Source organism: Triturus cristatus, chromosome 3_1 (genome assembly GCF_964204655.1).
Source record: "Triturus cristatus chromosome 3_1, aTriCri1.1, whole genome shotgun sequence".
Classification (NCBI taxonomy): Eukaryota; Metazoa; Chordata; class Amphibia; order Caudata; family Salamandridae; genus Triturus; species Triturus cristatus.
Genome location: NC_140583.1, coordinates 993,067,191 through 993,088,467, shown reverse-complemented (window position 1 = coordinate 993,088,467; position 21,277 = coordinate 993,067,191). Strand labels below are relative to the sequence as shown.

The window sequence follows — 21,277 nt, the reverse complement described above, 5'->3', positions numbered from 1 at the left end:
TGGTCGAGTTCCAGCCGGGCCAGCAGGTTTGGGTCATGGCTCCGGTGAAACCCTGCGCCCTACAAGACAAATGGACTGGTCCATTCAAGGTGGTCGAACGGAAGAGCCAGGTCACGTATCTGGTCGACGTACAGTCCCCACGGAACCCCCTCCGGGTCCTCCATGTAAACCGTCTCAAGCCCCACTTCGTAAGGACAGAACTGAGTTTGCTACTGGCCACCGATGAGGGGGCAGAAGAAGACACTGAACCCCTGCCCGACCTCCTGTGCACGAAAGAACTGGACGGTTCCGTGGAGGGTGTGAAACTGTTGGCCACCCTCACTCCCCAGCAGGCAGACGACTGCCGCCAGCTGCTCGGACAATTCGCAGACCTCTTCTCCCTCATTCCAAGGGTGACCGACTGGTGTGTCCACGACGTGGACACCGGCGACTGCCCGCCTGTGAGACACCGAGCCTACCGGGTGCCTGACCGGGTCCGCACCTGCATCAAGACCGAGGTACAGAAAATGCTCAACCTAGGGGTCATCGAGCCCTCCGACAGCCCCTGGGCCAGCCCGGTGGTCCTGGTCCCGAAGGCGGCCTCCCCAGGGGTCACCCCCGAACTAAGATTCTGTGTAGACTATCGGGGACTCAACGCGGTCACCCGTGCAGATGCTCACCCTATTCCCCGAGCCGACGAGCTCATCGACCGCCTGGGGGCCGCCCAGTTCCTCAGCACTTTCGACCTGACCTGCGGGTACTGGCAGATCGCTCTCACGGAAGGGGCGAAAGAGCGCTCTGCCTTCTCCTCGCCAGATGGCCACTACCGCTTCAGGGTCATGCCGTTCGGAATGAAAAACGCCCCAGCCACGTTCCAGCGGTTGGTGAACAAGGTCCTGGCCGGACTCGAGGAGTTCAGCGCAGCGTACCTTGACGACATCGCCGTATTCAGCTCTCAATGGCACGAGCATCTCCAGCACCTCCGACAAGTACTAATGGCCCTGCGCCAAGCAGGCCTGACAGTGAAAGCCAGCAAATGCCAGCTCGGACAAGGCTCCGTGGTCTACCTGGGGCATCAGGTGGGCAGCGGCCAGGTCGCCCCTCTCCAGCCGAAGATCGATGCCATCAAGTCCTGGGAGCCCCCCACCACGCAGACAGAGGTTCGGGCCTTCCTGGGCCTTACGGGGTACTACCGGAGGTTCATTAAAAATTATGGTAGTATCGCAGGGCCCCTCACAGAATTGACCTCCAAAAAGCTTCCGCAGAAGGTGCAGTGGACCCCCCAGTGCCAGCAGGCGTTCGACGCCTTGAAAACCGCCATGTGCACCGCTCCCGTACTCAAGGCCCCCGACTACTCCCAAGAGTTCGTGGTCCAGACCGACGCATCCGAACATGGCATCGGGGCCGTGCTCTCGCAGTTCGACGACAAGGGCATTGATCAGCCCATAGCTTTCATCAGCCGAAGGCTGCTGCCGAGAGAGCAGCGTTGGAGTACTATAGAGCGAGAGGCCTTTGCCGTAGTCTGGGCCCTCAAGAAACTGCGGCCCTACTTGTTCGGAACCCATTTTCGAGTACAGACGGACCACCGGCCCTTGCAATGGCTAATGCGGATGAGGGGGGAGAACCCCAAGCTACTACGATGGTCCATCTCCCTCCAAGGGATGGATTTCACTGTCGAACATCGCCCCGGGACGGATCATGCCAACGCCGACGGCCTGTCCCGGTTCTTCCGCTTCGGCGAGGAGAACCCCCCAGTGGATGGGTAGTTCTCCACGCCTTTCAGCTGGGGGGGACGCGTGTGAGACCGGCCTCACGGCGTGGCCCTCTCCATCATCCAGCCAACCTGCAACCACCCTCAAGACACGACATCCCCGACTCCGGCCGCCCCAGCCACCCCCGATCCGCGGGCCGGCCAGAGGCCTGACCAACTCACCACCCTACCACGCATGTCCAACCAAGGAAGCGGGAGGCCTCAACCCAGACCCAGAGGCGCCAGCCCAGTCACACCTCGGGTCGCCTTCCCCGGGAGGACTCAATCGGCCACCTGGCCCCTGGGGAGCAGGCGCCTCTCCTACCGAGCGTCTGGGGTCCCTCCCAGACCCACCTGAAAAGACCAAAGAAGTGAGCGGCAGGAAATCCCGCCGAACCCCCTCCGTCACCCCAGTCCCCCCTCTGCGAGCACTCCGGACTTCAAAGAACCAGCGGAGTATAACAAGGGGTGCCGGAAAAACAAAGACAGAGAAGACCTGGAACCATCTGAGCCTGCAGACGCTGTCGCGGCTCCTGAACGCTGAAGTCACCTGGGCCTGCTGAGTGACTCGCGGCCTCTTGCTATTGAACCATCTGAGCCCTGCGGACGAGGTCGCGGCTCCCGAACACTGAACCACCTAGGCCTGCTGAGTGACTCGCGGCCCCAGCTATTAAATGATCTGAGCCCTGCTGACGGAATCGCGGCTCCTGAACTCCGACCACCTGTGCCTGCTGAGAGACTCGCGGCGCTCCCCTTGAGGACGACTCGGGAAGAGATCGCCCAGAGACACGACACCCTCCGGCTCGAGGATTGTGAGCTTCCGCAGGGTATTTCGCAGAGACACTATCTTGAAAGACTGTCCCGCTACCCCCATTCCCCACGACTGACTTGTGGTACGTTGTGCCACTGCTGTACTATTTGCCTTTTGGGTCATAAAGATCCCTTGAAATCATCGATAAAAGAACTTATCGTCCTACAAGAATACGTGTGGTGTCCCTCTGTTCACAGTGCAGTTCAGGGTGTGCGCGCCTGGTTCGGCTGACTTGGGAGAGGTGGGTCAAAGGGGTGGGCAAGACGTGTATCGAACCCCCTTCCGACGAACGCCTTTCCAACAGTGGCGTGCAGCAGTGTGTGGCATGTAGCAGCGTGCAGCAGTGTGCGGCATGCAGCAGTGTGAGGCGTGCAGCAGTGTGAGGCGTGCAGCAGTGTGTGGCATGCAGCAGTGTGTGGCGTGCAGCAGTGTGAGGCGTGCAGCAGTGTGAGGCGTGCAGCAGTGTGCGGCGTGCAGCAGTGTGCGGCGTGCAGCAGTGTGTAATGCAGCAGTGTGTAATGCAGCAGTGTGCGCAGCAGTGTGTGGCCTGCGGTAGTGTGCGGCGTGCAGCAGTGTGTGGCGTGCAGCAGTGTGTGGCGTGCAGCAGTGTTTCGTGTAGCAGTGTGAGGCATGCAGCACTGTGGCGTGCGGCAGTGTGCTGCGTGCAGCATGCAGCAGTGAGTAATGCAGCAGTGTGCGGCGTGCAGCAGTGTGCGGTGTGCAGCAGTGTGTGGCGTGCAACAGTGTTTCGTGTAGCATTGTGCGGCGTGCAGCAGTGTGTGGTGTGCAGCAGTGTGTGGCGTGCAGCAGTGTGTAGTGTGCAGCAGTGTTTTGTGTAGCAGTGTGCGGCATGCAGCAGTGTGCTGCATGCAGCAGTGTGCGGCGTGCAGCAGTGTGTGGCGTGCAGCGGCATGCAGCAGTGTGTGGCATGCAGCAGTGTGTGGCATGCAGCAGTGTGCGGCGTGCAGCAGTGTGCGGCGTGCAGCAGTGTGCGGCGTGTAGCAGTGTGAGGCCAGCAGCAGTGTGAGGCCAGCAGCAGTGTGAGGCGTGCAGCAGTGTGTGGCGTGCAGCAGTGTGTGGCGTGCAGCAGTGTGAGGCGTGCAGCAGTGTGAGGCGTGCAGCAGTGTTTCGTGTAGCAGTGTGAGGCGTGCAGCAGTGTGTAATGCAGCAGCAGTGTGTAATGCAGCAGTGTGTGGCGTCGGTAGTGTGCGGCGTGCAGCAGTGTGAGGCGTGCAGCAGTGTGAGGCGTGCAGCAGTGTGAGGCGTGCAGCAGTGTGTGGCGTGCAGCAGTGTGTGGCATGCAGCAGTGTTTCATGTAGCAGAGTGAGGCATGCAGCAGTGTGCGGCGTGCAGCAGTGTGCGGCGTGCAGCAGTGTGCAGCATGCAGCAGTGAGTAATTCAGCAGCGTGCAGCAGTGTGTGCCCTGCAGCAGTGTGTGCCGTGCAGCAGTGTGTGCCCTGCAGCAGTGTGCGGCGTGCAGCAGTGTGCGGCGCGCAGCAGTGTCGTGCAGCATGCAGCTGTGTGCAGCAGTGTGCGGCGTGTAGCAGAGTGTGGCGTGTAGCAGAGTGCGGCGTGCAGCAGTGTGTGGCGTGCAGCAGTGTGCGGCATGCAGCAGTGTGTGCCATGCAGCAGTGTGTGCCGTGCAGCCGTGTGCGGCATGCAGCAGTGTGTGGGGTGCAGCAGTGTGCGGCGTGCAGCAGTGTGCGCCGTGTAGCAGAGTGCGGCGTGCAGCAGTGTGTGGGGTGCAGCAGTGTGTGGGGTGCAGCAGTGTGCGGCGTGCAGCGGCATGCAGCAGTGTGTGGCGTGCAGCAGTGTGTGGTGTATAGCAGTGTGCGGCGTGCAGCAGTGTGCGGCGTGCAGCCGTGTGAGGCATGCAGCAGTGTGAGGCGTGCAGCAGTGTGAGGCGTGCTGCAGTGTGAGGCGTGCTGCAGTGTGTGGCATGCAGAAGTGTGTGGCATGCAGCAGTGTGAGGCGTGCAGCAGTGTGAGGCGTGCAGCAGTGTGAGGCGTGCAGCAGTGTGAGGCGTGCAGCAGTGTTTCGTGTAGCAGTGTGCGGCGTGCAGCAGTGTGCGGCGTGCAGCAGTGTGAGGCACGCAGCAGTGTGAGGCGTGCAGCAGTGTGCGGCGTGCAGCAGTGTGCGGCGTGCAGCAGTGTGTAATGCAGCAGTGTGTAATGCAGCAGTGTGCGCAGCAGTGTGTGGCCTGCGGTAGTGTGCGGCGTGCAGCAGTGTGTGGCGTGCAGCAGTGTGTGGCGTGCAGCAGTGTTTCGTGTAGCAGTGTGAGGCATGCAGCACTGTGGCGTGCGGCAGTGTGCTGCGTGCAGCATGCAGCAGTGAGTAATGCAGCAGTGTGCGGCGTGCAGCAGTGTGCGGTGTGCAGCAGTGTGTGGCGTGCAACAGTGTTTCGTGTAGCATTGTGCGGCGTGCAGCAGTGTGTGGTGTGCAGCAGTGTGTGGCGTGCAGCAGTGTGTAGTGTGCAGCAGTGTTTCGTGTAGCAGTGTGCGGCATGCAGCAGTGTGCTGCATGCAGCAGTGTGCGGCGTGCAGCAGTGTGTGGCGTGCAGCGGCATGCAGCAGTGTGTGGCATGCAGCAGTGTGTGGCATGCAGCAGTGTGTGGCATGCAGCAGTGTGCGGCGTGCAGCAGTGTGCGGCGTGCAGCAGTGTGCGGCGTGTAGCAGTGTGAGGCCAGCAGCAGTGTGAGGCCAGCAGCAGTGTGAGGCGTGCAGCAGTGTGTGGCGTGCAGCAGTGTGTGGCGTGCAGCAGTGTGAGGCGTGCAGCAGTGTGAGGCGTGCAGCAGTGTTTCGTGTAGCAGTGTGAGGCGTGCAGCAGTGTGTAATGCAGCAGCAGTGTGTAATGCAGCAGTGTGTGGCGTCGGTAGTGTGCGGCGTGCAGCAGTGTGAGGCGTGCAGCAGTGTGAGGCGTGCAGCAGTGTGAGGCGTGCAGCAGTGTGTGGCGTGCAGCAGTGTGTGGCATGCAGCAGTGTTTCATGTAGCAGAGTGAGGCATGCAGCAGTGTGCGGCGTGCAGCAGTGTGCGGCGTGCAGCAGTGTGCAGCATGCAGCAGTGAGTAATTCAGCAGCGTGCAGCAGTGTGTGCCCTGCAGCAGTGTGTGCCGTGCAGCAGTGTGTGCCCTGCAGCAGTGTGCGGCGTGCAGCAGTGTGCGGCGCGCAGCAGTGTCGTGCAGCATGCAGCTGTGTGCAGCAGTGTGCGGCGTGTAGCAGAGTGCGGCGTGTAGCAGAGTGCGGCGTGCAGCAGTGTGTGGCGTGCAGCAGTGTGCGGCATGCAGCAGTGTGTGCCATGCAGCAGTGTGTGCCGTGCAGCCGTGTGCGGCATGCAGCAGTGTGTGGGGTGCAGCAGTGTGCGGCGTGCAGCAGTGTGCGCCGTGTAGCAGAGTGCGGCGTGCAGCAGTGTGTGGGGTGCAGCAGTGTGTGGGGTGCAGCAGTGTGCGGCGTGCAGCGGCATGCAGCAGTGTGTGGCGTGCAGCAGTGTGTGGTGTATAGCAGTGTGCGGCGTGCAGCAGTGTGCGGCGTGCAGCCGTGTGAGGCATGCAGCAGTGTGAGGCGTGCAGCAGTGTGAGGCGTGCTGCAGTGTGAGGCGTGCTGCAGTGTGTGGCATGCAGAAGTGTGTGGCATGCAGCAGTGTGAGGCGTGCAGCAGTGTGAGGCGTGCAGCAGTGTGAGGCGTGCAGCAGTGTGAGGCGTGCAGCAGTGTTTCGTGTAGCAGTGTGCGGCGTGCAGCAGTGTGCGGCGTGCAGCAGTGTGCGGCGTGCAGCAGTGTGAGGCACGCAGCAGTGTGTGGCGTGGAGCAGTGTGAGGCGTGCAGCAGTATGAGGCGTGCAGCAGTGTTTCGTGTAGCAGTGTGAGGCATGCAGCAGTGTGCGGCGTGCAGCAGTGTGTAATGCAGCAGTGTGCGGCGTGCGGTAGTGTGCGGCGTGCAGCAGTGTGCGGCGTGCAGCAGTTTGTGGCGTGCAGCAGTGTGTGGCGTGCAGCAGTGTGTGGCGTGGTTTGTAAACAACAAGAAAAACGGACATCAAAGGAAGGGTGGGAGGGAACGAGCATATGGGGTGTGAGTTATAACGAAAGTTCTGGTGAAAGCAGTCTGCTGCTTTTAAGTCCGATGCCAGATGCCAGCTTCGCGCTTGAATGCCTCACATGCACTGGCCATAAACCGCATTCCTAAGGTCTTGTGCCCTTACTAAATCTCTCTGAATGCGGGAGACGGCGCACGCGCAGGAAGTAGCTGGTGGCAAATGGAATGCGCGTGGTTGTGCGCGTAACCGCCACCCGATCCGCCTGGGAAGCCTTTGGGAGCATTTTCGGAAGCCCCTACATAAGTCTCGCTGAGCGATCGCTTACGCGATAGCCAGGCGACACCTAAAAACGAGTTGGTACTTTTATAGAAATGTTACTGTCCTATAGCACCATGTGGTTCTTGTGGAGGTCAAAAGGTCGACATGTTTCAGCCCCGTATATTGCCCAGGAGGGGTCGGAGGGCGTTCTTCAGGACCTACGTGCGAATTTTGGGTCTCTAAAATGATAAACACCCTAAAGGGGTAGTTATTTAACTCTCCCTTCTTCTTAGCCAAGAACCCACCCTTCTTCTTAGCCAAGATGAACAGGTGCTCTTCTGAAAATCACTCTGATGTGGGCGGAAGATGCAGCAGGCCGGAAAGGAATGACAGGGCATCGCCCCGTTAAAGGATCTGAAGGACCCATCTGTCGTATGTCATATTATGCCACCAGTGAAGGAAATGTCCAGTCCTGCTTCCCACAAGGTGGTCGCGTGCCACTATGGGGAAACTAAAGGAGCTTGGAGGCTATTGGCGTAGTGTCAGGGATTGGGAAATTCATTGTCCCTGGTGGCCTGGACATTATCTGCTTAATCCTCGTTCCTCGTCCTAAAAGGACTGGAGTGCCTGTTGTGGGGGCAGTGGGAATTGGCACTGTCAGGAAGCGAAACCTCTGGAGTAGCCCTGAAATGGAAAAAGCTACTTAGAAAATTGACTATTAGGAGTGGAAAGGCCCAAAGAACATGGCATGGCCCGGCTCCTCTTAAGGCATATCAGGGCAGAGTCACCTTTCCAGCCAAACGTCTCCTTGGAAAGCATATCCATGAGTGTTGTCTGCACATATTCAGAGAAGCCCGTGGATCAAATCCATTATTAACGCCAAAGCTCCCTGCTAGTTCTGACTGCTCTGCCCAAGTGATCGGTAGTGCCCAGTCCAGAATGGCTAATATATTTGGCCACATCCTAACCATCCTTGATAGTTTAAGCTAGGGTGGCTTTAGACACCTTAGAGGCTGCAAGCAGGATCAAGCCAACCATGTCCCACAAAACGTGGGAATATCTCCACAGGAAAAGTCAGTTTCCCGAATGCGTTTATTCTCTTCGACTCTGTCTGCGGGCCTGCTAGGAAATGAACCGGGGTTCACCCTGCTGGTAGAAGTCTGAACCACCAGCTTTCTGGTCACATTTGCTAGGCACTGGATTGAGAATCTAGCAACATGCCTGCTCACTGGTGGACACAAACAAGGCTTAGAACATGTGCCCATTAAGGTGTCAGTCAGGGCTTCACTGAATGGTACTAAAAGCCCAGAGAAAGTGTGCATTGGTATCTGTAAGTGTAATACCTCAGCTGCCCGTCTCATCACCAGAACAAAGGAGAAACTCATGAGCCATCAACAGAAAAAACACAACGCAGTGTGCAGAAAACTGCCTAATCCAATGGTCTACAGGAAATCCATGTACAGATTTTCATCATCCTCATAGTGTCACCAGTGTCATCTCCAAAAGCTGATTGACGCTGATCAGAGTCGGAAAAGAGAAGATGTTGGAGTACGGCTCTGGGGTAAAGGCATGGATCTGTCTGAGTCAGATTGAACAGAGACAAGGTAGGTTAGTCTGGCTTCGGGATGTGACCACAGTCAGGGCCGAGACAAATTTGACTTGGAGTTAGATAGGGCTAACGGGATAAGGTCGTAATCTGATGTGGTGGCATTGTGGCCTGTGTCGATGCCAAATGGACCAGAGTGGATTTCGGTGTCAGAATGAAAGTCATCTTCTATGTAGGAGCGGAACTTGAGATGGATTCAGGAGGCACAGATGGTGCAGAGAGCAGACCTGCAGGGGGTAAGCAGACCGAAGGCCCCCATGGATCTCTGGCGTCAAAAGGCATGCCAGAGAGAGATGAAACTGTGCCAACGATTCACAACATCCTTTTTATCAAGGCTTCACTCTGTTGCTGCATCGCAGATCGACTGGCAATCTTGGAATGCATTGGGATCTGGATCAGAATCAGATCCTAAGCAGGAATCCAGGAGTGAGACAGAGGGGCACACTGACATCCTTGTGACTTCTTTGGCTGAGAGTTGCAGGACAGAAACAAATCCCGCTTGCATTTCTTGCGCTTCCACTTTGACTTACTGGAAGACTTGGACCTCGAAGACCACCTATAAAAGGAATGGCACAGAGAGCGGAAAAGAGTCTGCACCCTCAACTTCTATGTCTTTTTTCGGTTTGCTTTTGGGTTCCCTTTGCTTCACGTTCTCGGATCACATTCAGGTTCATAAGAGCCAGTTTTTGCAGGCCATGGAGTCGTGCCCAGAACCCTAACACCTGAGGCATACCTTGAGGGTCTATTACAGGCACTAGTTTGCATCTTGCTGAAGGACTCATGTTTGCATTCTGAACTCCTTGGAGGCCAACTGTTGCTATTTTGCAGAAAACCCTTTAGTTTTTTACGACAAATACACGTGTAAATTCTGATTGTGTATGTGGATAAGAGATTACATGCTACTGCTCTCTCCTCGCAGCACCACCCAACAAAGACTCACCAGGCTATAATGTCTGTGGGACAGCAGTAGTATTGATAAAGGCTGGAAGTGGTACTACCCATTTGGTAAAATGTGAATGTTCTGAAGTTAACCACTGAGGACTTTTTCTGCTAGCGAGAAGTCTCAGCTTTGACAGTTGCTGTTGTCAAAAAAACGATGCATAGCTCACCCAATGACACATGCGCCCAAGGCAATGAGGGTCTGAAGGAACATAATGGTCAAGAGTCTTGAAAATAAAAGATGTCAAAGATGGTGAAGTTGACCTAGGAATTGACACCTTCACTCCACCTGTTGCAAGAACTTCGAGGAAGGTGTTTGTCATTAGCTGGAGAAATGTGAAAGGGTGGTTGGTGGCTCTCTGTGTGTTGGGGAGTGTCCCTTGACACCGCACAAACAGAAAGAGGTTGAATAATAAGAGTGTCTTAATCTAGGAATGGCTAGAGTGCCACAATTGGTGTCTTCAATGAGAATGATACCTACTTGGTATACGAGAACGTCTCGCCAAGTATGCATTTATCTCGGACTATATTTCAGAGTCAGTGTGCCAATAGGCACAAAGGTGTTGGCAAAGTCTGTTGTACAGCAGCTAAGAAGTTGCTTTTCGTTGAAGTTCAACACAAGGCAGCACTTGGAGAATGGTGATAAGACTTCAGAGAGGATGAATTGAAGATCATTATTACTGGACTAACCTCTCTGGTAGCGGGCATAACCCGTCAAGCCTGAATCAAACACAGCTGGATGCCGTTAGCCCTCAATTTCTTGAACCACTCAGATGAGAAATTAAGAGGCATATGACTGGTTTCAGAGTGGTGTTATGTCATGGAGATGTCCTTCAATGTTGATGTTCTGGACCTCTGGTGAGGAAAAGTTACCTCTTCTCAATGTAGTAGTCCTCAATGTCACCAGAAAAAGTTTATTTCGACGTGGTGACGTCTCTTTGTTGGATCTCTCATTATGGATGTTTTTGGAGATATTTGGACCGTCTGGGGTAGAGGGTGCCCTCTGCTATTCACTTTTCTGGCACTCCTGGTGGAGTTTTCTGGCACTGCTCCTCTTCACAGCCATGAAGTTGGATACTTTCTCTTTTCTTCAGGGTCCACCTGGAAATGGTTGTACAGTGCTTGATTTTCTTAGGACGAGGACAATCTGGCAAGCACACAATGCACACCTCCGGAATTTAGATGGGCAGAAAGTATTTCAAAATCACGATATATGCTTATGATATCCTGGTTACTACTAATAACCCTTAGAAAAGTCTCACATACAAAATATTTTGATGTCTCAAAAACAAATATCGTCATTAAAGACATGCTTCCTTTCCTGATGGGCCTGAGACTCAATCATCTATTTAGGAGGTTAAATCACTCGTCTAGTTGATTAAGTGATAAATGCCAATTTTTCTCCACTACTAAGAAACATATGTAGGGATTTTAATATGTGGCATGTGAAAGCTTTGTTGTGGCTTGGGTTAGCTGCAATAAACATGTCAATACTGCCTATGATTTTATTTCGTTTCCAGACAATACTACTACTTACATCTCTTCCTTTGTGGAAACAGATCCAAAAAACAATGAAGGACTTATTCTAGACAAGGAAATACCCCTGACTTGTATTACTTAAAACCCAAAGCAACAAAGTGTTTGGCCTTGCTGATATTTAAAGATACGTTCATGTGGGCCAATTATGTTACCTTGAGGAAAGTAAAAAAAGACAGAAACTGAAAGCAAGGATGCTTTATCATCCAAGTGATAGCTGGTGTGCATATTTGGAAAGTACCAATGATGGAGAGGAAGCATTGCACCTGGGAGGTTATTTTATCGCCAGTCACACATACCTTACAGTTCATCTAGGATAGGGTCACTAACAAACATGGCTTCTTGAATTCCCAGCTTCAATGTCATCCATAACGGGTAGCCCAGACCTTCCCTCCCTGCACTACACAAGATATAAGTCCATAAGTGGACCTCCCACAGTTGCCTTAGGATAGAGCAAGCTATTTGATGTCAATGGTATAAAATAATTTAAAACTCTTAAGAGAATCACTAGACCCATTGAAAGTGAAAGGAATTGGTACTATCAGATTGGGCATCACTAAACAGACAACACTGATCACAGAGCACATGCTGACAAACAGGTATGATGAATTCATTGGCACAGAAGGACTTTGTAATGATCAAACAATGAAAGTCTGGGTAAACAGCAATTTTGAAATAGCGCTAATGGATTTTACATACATCAAAAGCTATTGATTTTGTTAAAGCAAACTGTACAAAGTGCTGATCTGCTAAATTCAAGGCCTTTTGAGGGAACAGGTAATGAATGTATAATTATTTGCAAGGAATATGCTACTTACCAGTATGCATCTGTTCTTGGCATGTAGAGCTGCAGAGTTGTACACTTAGCATAGATCGCCATCTGGTGTTGGGCCCGGATGTTTGCAGTTTGTTTTTGTTCTTTGGACAGTTTTTGGAAGTCACGAGTTCGGTGACTCCTCCTTCGGTCCGTACTGCGCATGGGCTTCGGCTCCATCCTCAGATTGTTTTTCGCCAACAGGGAAATGATGGAGCGTAGTAACAACAGTGAGAAACCCATGTGTGTTGTATCTAAATAAGATATACTGGAACGGATACAGGTAGCCGGGGAGGCGGGTGGGCGTGTACAACTCTGCAGCTCTACATGCCAAGAACAGATGCATACTGGTAAGTAGCATATTCCGTTCGAGGCATATGAGCTGCAGATTGTACACTTAGCATAGATTATATAGCAGTACCCAACCTTAGCGGCGACCACCGGTATCCGTTGCAGTGGTTTGAAAAAGTGTCTTTAGTACAGCCTGGCCCACACTAGCTTGCTGCTTGGAATGCACATCTACACAGTAATGTTTTGTGAAGGTGTGCGGTGTTGACCATGTGGCTGCTTTGCAGATGTCATCTAAGGGTATGTTCCCTAGAAAAGCCATAGAAGCCCCTAACTTTCTAGTAGAGTGGGCTTTAGGTGGAACAGATAATGTTCTTTTTGCCTTTTGATAGCAAATTTGTATACACTTTACAATCCACCTAGCTATCCCTGATTTAGAGATGGGGTTGCCTTTATGTGGTGGAGAGAAGGAGACGAACAATTGTTTAGTCTTCCTGAAAGGTTGCGTTCTCTGTATGTAGTACAGCAAAGCCCTTTTAACATCAAGTGTGTGTAAAGCCCTTTCTGCAACAGATTGAGGTTGCGAGAAGAAGACAGGTAATTCCACCGATTGATTGAGATGGAAGGGGGAAATGACCTTGGGCAGAAACTTCGGATTTGTACGAAGTATGACCTTGCTGTGATGTATTTGTAGGAAGGGTTCCTGTATAGTGAACGCTTGTATTTCACCAACCCTTCTAAGGGAAGTGATAGCTACGAGAAAAGCTGTTTTCCAGGTGAGAAACTGTAGCTCACATTTATGCATTGGTTCGAAGGGCGGACCCATTAGCCGTGTAAGAACTACATTTAGATTCCATACAGGGGAAGGTGGTGCCCTGGGAGGAATTACTCGTTTAAGGCCTTCCATAAAGGCTTTAATAGCGGGCACTCTGAACAGTGATAAATGCTGTCTGTTTTGTAGATAAGCAGCGATCGCTGCTAGGTGTAGGCGTATGGATGAATATGCCAGGTTACACCTGTGAAGATGGAGCAGATAGCATATAATGTGTTGTATGGATGCATCTAAAGGGTTGATTGTATTGTTACGGCAGTAAATTACAAATCTTTTCCACTTTGCGGCATAGCATGCTCTAGTGGTAGGACGTCTGGCTTCCATGATGATGTTCATGCAATCAGGGGGAAGGTTAAGGTATCCAAATTCTAAGATTTCAGGAGCCAGATCGCAAGGTTGAGCTGAGCTGGGTCCGGGTGCCTGATTTCTCCATGGTTCTGGGTTAGGAGGCATGGGGACAGGTGCAGTTTTTGATGTGGTACCACTGATAGTTGTAGTAGTGTGGTGTACCACGGCTGCCTGGCCCACGTTGGAGCTACTAGAATGAGTGTGAGGGAGTGCTGTTGTAGCTTCCTTACCACTAATGGAATTAGTGGGAGAGGTGGAAAGGCGTATGCAAATCTGCCTGACCAGTTCATCCATATCGCATTGCCTTTGGACAATGGGTGTGGGTATCTGGCGGCGAAGCTTGGGCATTTTTTGTTTTCGTGGGTGGCGAAGAGGTCTATCTGAGGATGCCCCCACTGTTGGAAGAATGGGTGAAGAACTTGTGGATGCAGTTCCCATTCGTGTAGTTGTTGCGTCTGTCTGCTGAGCAGATCTGCCATGGTGTTTTGTACGCCTGGAACGTGCTGTGCCAGGAGAAAGATGTTTTGGGGAATTGCCCATCTCCATATGCTCTGGGCTAAGCGGGAGAGCTGGGGAGAGTGTGTCCCCCCCTGTTTTTGGATATAATACATTGCAGTCATGTTGTCCGTGCGAATGAGGACTGCTTTGCCTGAAATCTGTTTTTGGAAGGATTTTAGGGCTAGAAAGATCGCCAAGAGCTCCAGATGGTTGATGTGGAGCGATTTTTGCTGTGGCGTCCATAGACCTTGCATTGTGAGGTGTAGGAGGTGCGCTCCCCAGCCGGAGAGCGATGCGTCCGCTGTTAGAATCACCTGAGGAACCGGGTCCAGGAACGGCCGCCCTTTGGAAAGGTTTGTGGTGTTCCACCACTGCAGAAAGTGATGTGTGCGGCCGTCCACCAACACCAGATCCGTCAGCTGACCCTGGGCCTGGTTCCACTGTTGTCCTAGGCACTCTTGAAGTGGACGCATGTGGAGTCTTGCATGGGGCACTATGAAAATGCAAGACGCCATCATTCCTATGAGCTTCATAAACACTCTTGCTGGAAGAGAGTGTTGAGGAAGGAATGTTTTGCGTAAGGCTTGAATGCTTGTGATTCTGGCTGAGTTTGGATAGGCAATACCCTTGGAGGTGTCTATAGTGGCCCCGAGATATTGCTTTGTGTGAGATGGTATGAGGTGGGACTTTTGGTAGTTCACCGTGAAGCCTAGCTGGTGGAGCAGTTGGATGGTGCTGTTTGTATGTTGCACGCATTGGTGGTAGGACGCGGCTTTTATTAGCCAGTCGTCTAAGTAAGGGAAGACGTGAATATGTTGACGTCTGAGGTGTGCTGCCACTACTGCTAGGCATTTGGTAAACACCCGTGGTGCGGTGGTAACCCCGAAGGGGAGAACCGTGAATTGGTAATGCTGCCCGTCCACCACGAACCTGAGGTACTTCCTGTGAGAGGGGTGTATTGGAATGTGAAAGTATGCGTCTTTCAGATCCAAGGTAGTGAGAAAGTCTCCCTGACAGAGGAGCGGGAGGACTTGTTGTAGGATGACCATGTGGAAATGGTCTAAATGTATGTAGGCATTTAGAGGCCGAAGGTCCAGAATGGGCCTGAGGGTCCCGTCTTTCTTTGGTATTAAGAAATATAGGGAGTAGACCCCTAGATTTTGCTGATTGAGTGGAACCTGCTCTATAGCGTGTTTTTGGAGGAGGGAGAGTACCTCCTGTTTGAGCAGTGTGGAATGTTCTTGAGACATTGGACGGTGCCTTGGTGGGATATTGGGTAGGGTGGATGTTAGCTCGAGACAGTACCCTGACCGAATGATTTGGGTCACCCATTTGTCCGATGTTATGGACTCCCATGCGTGGATAAAGTTTTGTAGCCTGCCCCAGACCGGAGTGGGATGGTCTGGGGGAAGGGGAGGGAAGTCATTGTGCGGGTGGGGTAGCAGAACGGGTGGTGTTAGTTTTGCCCCTGCCCTTATTGTTGTTGCCTCTTTGGTTGCCCTTTGAAAAGGTATTTTGAGGAGGGGACTTGTAGGAGGTAGAGGCGCTATCGGTGGAGAAGCCTCTGCCTGTGCCACGAAAGGATGAGCGTCGAAAGGAACGTTTAGAGGCTTGTGTTTGGAGTGCCCCCATAGACTTTGCTGTGTCTGTGTCCTTTTTCATCTTTTCCAACGCTTCGTCTACCTTTGGCCCAAAGAGAGTTTGTTGGTCAAAAGGGTGATTGAGTATGGACGCCTGGACTTCAGGCTTGAAGCCTGAGATCCTGAGCCAGGCATGGCGACGAAGCAGGACACTGGTATTTATGGCTCTAGAACCAGTGTCGGCTGCATCGAGGGCACACTTAATGGAGGTGTTTGTAATTAGTTTACCCTCCTGTATGAGTTCATGAGCCCTGCGCTTGTGTTTTTCGGGAAGGTGCTGCATAAGAGCCTCAAGTTCGTCGTAGTGTGCTCTGTCATAGCGCGCAAGTAGCGCTTGTGTATTTGCAATGCGCCACATGTTTGCAGCTTGGGAGGCGGTGCGTTTGCCAGACGCGTCTAGAAGTTTCGATTCCTTGTCTGGCTGTGGGGCTTCTCCTGAGGACTGGGAGTTAGCCCGCTTTCTAGCTGTGGAGACAACTAGGGAATCTAAGGGAGCAGGGCCCTTAATGTATGCAGGGTCTGTGGGTGCTGCCTTGTACTTTTTCTCTATTCTAGGGTTCAGTACCCTGGCCCTGACAGGGTCTTTGAACACCTCCGCAGCATGCTTGGTGACACCTTTAAGCATGGGCAAAATAGACGTGGATTTGTCCTGGATGTCAAATGTGTCCAGTAGGAAGTCGTCTTCCACTGGTTCGCTGTGCATGTCCACCCCATGGTAGTGTGCTGCTCTCTGCACTAAATGATGAAACCCTAAGGAGTCCTCTGGAGGAGACGGCCTGGATGGGTATAGGTCGTCCTGAGGCATATCAGGTATGTCAGGGTTATGGTAGTCTTCCCATGGGTCTGGGGTCCCCGGTGGAGTGGGGTCCATTGGGGCGTCCGCCGGGTCATAATCCGGGTCCCCGTCGTCCGGATCTGGGGACGGGGTCGGAGTGTAATGAGGTAAAGGTGGCGGAGACCTGGGAGGGGGAGGGGGAGGGGGTGGAGGAGGTGGAGGAGGCAGGGGAGGAGGTAGTGGGGAGGGCACTCTGAGGGGAGAAGTAGCAGAGTCCTTCCGTTTGGGTGGTGGAGGAGGAGCCGGAGTGTCAAGGTGTCTTTTGTTGATAATTAAAGTCAATAGCCCAGTCTTTGGATCTTTAGATAGAGTCTTTTGCAAAGGGTCTGGTGTAAAGAGAGCCAGTGGCGCCGAGTCGTCCACTGGCGCCGATGATTTCGGAGCCGAGGGCTTCGATGGTTTCTGTGCGCCATGCTTTTTTGGGGCCTCCGGTTTTTTCGGCGTCGAAGGAGTTTGGCGCCGGAGCGTCGGTGCCGACGGATTTGTGTTTGTGTTTGGTCGGCACCGAGAGTCCAGGCTTCGGCACCGGTGGCTTCGGGGTCGAGCTGGGTATTACTCTTTTCGGTGCCGGATGCTGTTTTTCGGCACCAGGCGTCGGCTGGCTCGAGCCCGAGTTGCCGTGAGACTTTGGAGGCTTCGACACCGGGCCCGAAGGTGGGGTGATAGAAGCTTTGTGCTTGGTTTTACCCAGGCCTGCAGGCGAGGGTGTAACCTGAGTCTCTTTGGTTTTGGGCGCGGGGGTGGGAGGGGGTACAGTACTCACGACCCGCTGCGCCGGTGTGATGTCCTCCACGTTGGAATCGTCGGCCTCGGAAGCGCTGACGACGTCGTCCTCCTGCTCGGTGTGTAGTTGCCCCGAAGCTTCGGCGCCGTCTCCGAAGATGTCCGGTGGAGCTGCGGACGATGAGTGCGCCATGGTGCGTCGAGCTCTTCGATCCCGGATGGTCTTCTTTGATCGAAAAGACTTACAGGCGGGGCAGTCTCTGGCCTCGTGTTCTGGAGAGAGGCAAAGGTTACACACCTGATGGAAGTCGGTGTGGGGAAATTTAGACCCACATTTTGGGCACTTTTTGAACGGAGTCCTTTCCATCGGCCGGGACCGGAGTCGAGGAGGGCCCGAAGGCCGGTGCCGATGTACGGGATGGAGAAAAGTGCCGCTTCGAGAGATGAAGATGATGATGAAGAAACTCGAAGAAAACGAGGATTTTCCGTCGAGGCTGGAACCGTAGAAGTTCGAAGCCGGAGCACGAAGTATCACATCCGAGCCCGATGGCGGAAAAAAACAATCTGAGGATGGAGCCGAAGCCCATGCGCAGTACGGACCGAAGGAGGAGTCACCGAACTCGTGACTTCCAAAGACTGTCCAAAGAACAAAAACAAACTGCAAACATCCGGGCCCAACACCAGATGGCGATCTATGCTAAGTGTACAATCTGCAGCTGATATGCCTCGAACACATAGTTCGAGAAAGAATGTATGTAGCCATGATTTGCAGAGATATGATTAGAAACACATGGTATTTACATGTTTCCGGAAAAGATCTGCATGGGATCCCAGCTGTGGATCAGCTTCTCTTATAAAATGCATCACATCTTCCACTGTCCAGAAAGCAGGATCCTTGCAGCTCGGCTTACTGGCATCACGTGATCCCAAGTACCTATCTGACCCTAGAGTGCAACACAGAAAAAATAGAGGGTTTAAAATACAATTATTTTTGCAATTCAAGACACATTGTCAATCAAAATCTGTCCTATTTCTCATTGATCAGATTCTTAACAAAATAAAGTTAAACCCATGTCTGTAATTCAAACAAATCAGCATGCCAATAAAATTAATTTTTTTGTGGTCAGTGTGGTTAAGAATAATGAGGCGTTTCATGCCAATTTACCCAAATGTCACTTCAGCAATCTACTTTTACCTTGGCTGTTGTGCTAGCGGTGCCCAGATAGCCAAAATCCAATACTGAGGACTTAGAAAATGGTTTATTAAAAACTGCTCTGAGAACCGAGGGGAGACCAGGACCAACCAGCTCGTCTATCCGCCTAAGGTCCAGGCCCTACTTCGCAGCTGCTTCTGCTACGTTCTTCTCCCCAGAATCAAATCCAGTTCAGTGGTCCTTCGCCAAAGGGGAATCAAAGCCCCTGGAACTGTCTTCAGCTACAGTCTCGTCCTGCTGGAGATTTTCGACTTCCAAAAAAAGAGTCTAAGTTCGACCATGGAAATCTTCACCACAGCTTCCACCCAAGGCTACCCGATGATGAAGCTCCCTCCTTGGACACCATCTGCAGCCTGGCCCGCTGAACTTTTTGGGAAATTCTTCTAAGTCTCAAGGTAAGCGATGACCGGGCACAATCCCCTTCTTGGATCCGAACCACACTTCATCGTGGTCAGACATATTTTTCGACTTTGACCTGGTCTCGCATGACTAGATGTCTGCGGTTAGGTCTTTGATCTTTTAGGCACTAGTTTTTACAGAAAACCTTTAAAATTCATAACTTCAGTTCTACTGAATGGATTTTTGTTGTTTTGGTGTCCAATAATTTATAAAAATGTACTCAATTTTTCTGAATTGCTGTGGGATTTTTCTTGTGTTGGTTTTTCACCTTATAAATGTTTGTGCGCTATATACTTTACACATTGCCTCCAAGTTAAGCCTGACTGCTTGTTGTGCTTTGCTACCCAGGGTTAAGCACAGGTGAATTTAGTGACTTTTTGTGGTTCAACCTGCCAGGGTTTGTGGCTGCTGCTTGCCCAGAGCTCACAACCACATTCAACCAACAACCCAATTTCTCACACTCCTTATTTGCATGCATAGCTGGGTACACCGATAATTAAAGAAACATTTCAGTTCACCAGGAAAGAGGAGGCACATAAAGCTTCTCGAGCACTTAGCATAGTCTTGAATAGCATTCCTGCCAGTGAGGTATTTATGCATCCCCTAGTCCAGCTTTCCATTCCTTCCTCCTTTTGGAGGCTACCCTCACTAGCCAAATGGATGCAGCAGAAGGTGAAAGTAGCTGGTTAAACAATCACCTATCCCTTGAGCCTTGTTAACATTGTCTGAGGGAAGGGTCCGAAGTGCCTGGAAGTAGAGGATCTTTGGGATGTAAACCCTTTGCTCCAGAGACTGTGTTGCATCATGGGCGAGCCATCTTACCTGCATGTGAAGGCTCCAAACCACTGTTGTCCCGAGGAGCTGAGCCTGTCTCTGCTTCTAGGTGCAGTGTTAAAGGCCAGTTACACCAGAAGATTAAGCCCATCTCTATTCTTGGAGGCAGACTAGAAGACCATGAATCCCCTTGATCTTATGCCTTTTGAGACGTGTACTATGGAGTCAAGCCCAGTTCTTCTTCTGGGCAGCCACTGTTGCAGTCCCAGTCCCAGTCTGGCAGTGTAGGCGCATCTCTCGAGTCCTCCTTAGCCCCGGCAATTAGGAGCTATCACATAGCTGTTGAGAAAGAAAGTGCCATCCTATCAACGAGCAATAAACCTTGGTTAAGGAAGAACAGAAGGAAAGTCTAACTAAAGAACTAGTCTGAGTCACTTCTTAAATGAAAGAAGCACAAGCACCAAAATGCATTCCACTCCAGAGAAGCTACCCCAAAAAACAACCAGCTTCGTTGGGAGTCAGTCCCTTGTGCAGCCACTGGGCTCTCTAGAGTGCAATCTGGTAACAGTGGTCAGTTTTCTCAGTCCACAAGCTCTGGTGGTTTCTCCCTTGGGTCTCTGAAAATCAGATGTTGTGAAATCTAAAGGTAGACATGTCTGAATCATTCAATCCTAAGGACCCTCTCCCAGTCCCTGTCAATCCAGCCGCAGGGTTTACATCCATGCTGTCCACAATACTCACCTCCGGTTCCTTCCTGGATTTTCTGAGGACAAAGGTGAAAGCCAGTAGTACCCTGTAGCACCTCTGTCCAGTGCAGCTCCCAACTCTCCCGGTGCAGATCTGTTTTTCCCAATATAGTGCAGCTCCCAATTCCAGATGATCAATCCTTGATAGTTCCTCGACCAGATCACTGCCAATCTCCCACCCATTTCCATGTACAGGCCCAACTTAAATCTTGGTTGCATCTACGAGTACTGGTCATAGAACGTTAGGTTCTTAAGAAATCTCAGAGATTTGGAAGACATTTTTCTCCGAGCTCGATGTCTCACAGTCTATGAAGTACTGAGCACCAAAGGACTGTCCAGTCTTTATGTCGGTGAATCCTTCAACTCAGCCTGTCTTGATGAAAGCAGCTAATGTGGACTTCAGTCTTCCCTTGCCCAATAAGGCTGACAGCTATTGAAAGGGCAATGAGTCACTTCTTGAGCAACAAGACTGTGACAGACTAGTAGTACCAGAGATGTCTCTGCCTTCAAGAGGTCTGCACAGAGTTGTTCCCATACCAGGCTCTAAATGTACACCCTGCAACTGCACTTGGACCAGCTCATCCTGGTCCATTCATCTTTGGTTCCACTCTTGGAATGGTATAGACATGCATTTGACTCTTTGATAGGATGTACCTTCCTCTTGACCTGGCCATGGCTTGTGACCACAACTGAAATCTCAGAGGCTTACGGGACAAGTAAAAATTGACAATAACTTGTGCCCTAAGGTAACTATAACTTGCGCTCTCGCCATGCACTGCTAATTACCCCACATATTACATCACTCATGACATCTATGACATAATTGATAATATTACTGTAAGTAAGAGTTATAGTTACCTTAGGGTACGAGTTAAAGTTACTTGAGATAACTATAACTGCTAAATTCTGAACCTAACTATAACGACCCTGTAACCTTTTGTTTTTTTAAGTGAAAAAAATATATATACACACAGCACAAGTTACTTACCTTCGGTAACAATATATCTGTAAGAAACATTAGTTAGTTATAGATTCCTTACCTTAGAATTACCCCCAGGTGTCAGACTGGATCCGTAATGTTTTTTCGTCAGCAGTACCCCTGCGCGTCGGAAGGTGGTGTCGGTCGGCTCTGCGTCTGTCATCGTGGTCGCCGGGATGACGTTGCGGCAGCTACTTAGACACCGCCCTCACGAGCTGACGTCAGTTCTGTACACGACTTTCCGCACCTGAAACGCAGAGCCATGCAAGACACTGACCATTGCT

The 21,277-nt window shown here is 51.9% G+C and overlaps 1 protein-coding gene across 3 annotated transcripts in view; it reads right to left on the bottom strand.

The window, feature by feature from the left end:
* SCMH1 (Scm polycomb group protein homolog 1) overlaps window positions 1-21,277 on the bottom strand; it is a 369,044-nt gene that overhangs the window by 9,673 nt on the left and 338,094 nt on the right. For all 3 annotated transcript variants that reach the window (XR_014978950.1, XM_085645667.1, XM_085645668.1), the window contains exon 14: window positions 17,684-17,826. Coding sequence is in view for 2 of the 3 variants with exons in the window: in XM_085645667.1 (XP_085501793.1) it covers window positions 17,684-17,826 (143 nt within the window). In the remaining variant the exon portion in view is untranslated. The remainder of the gene's footprint in view (window positions 1-17,683; window positions 17,827-21,277) is intronic.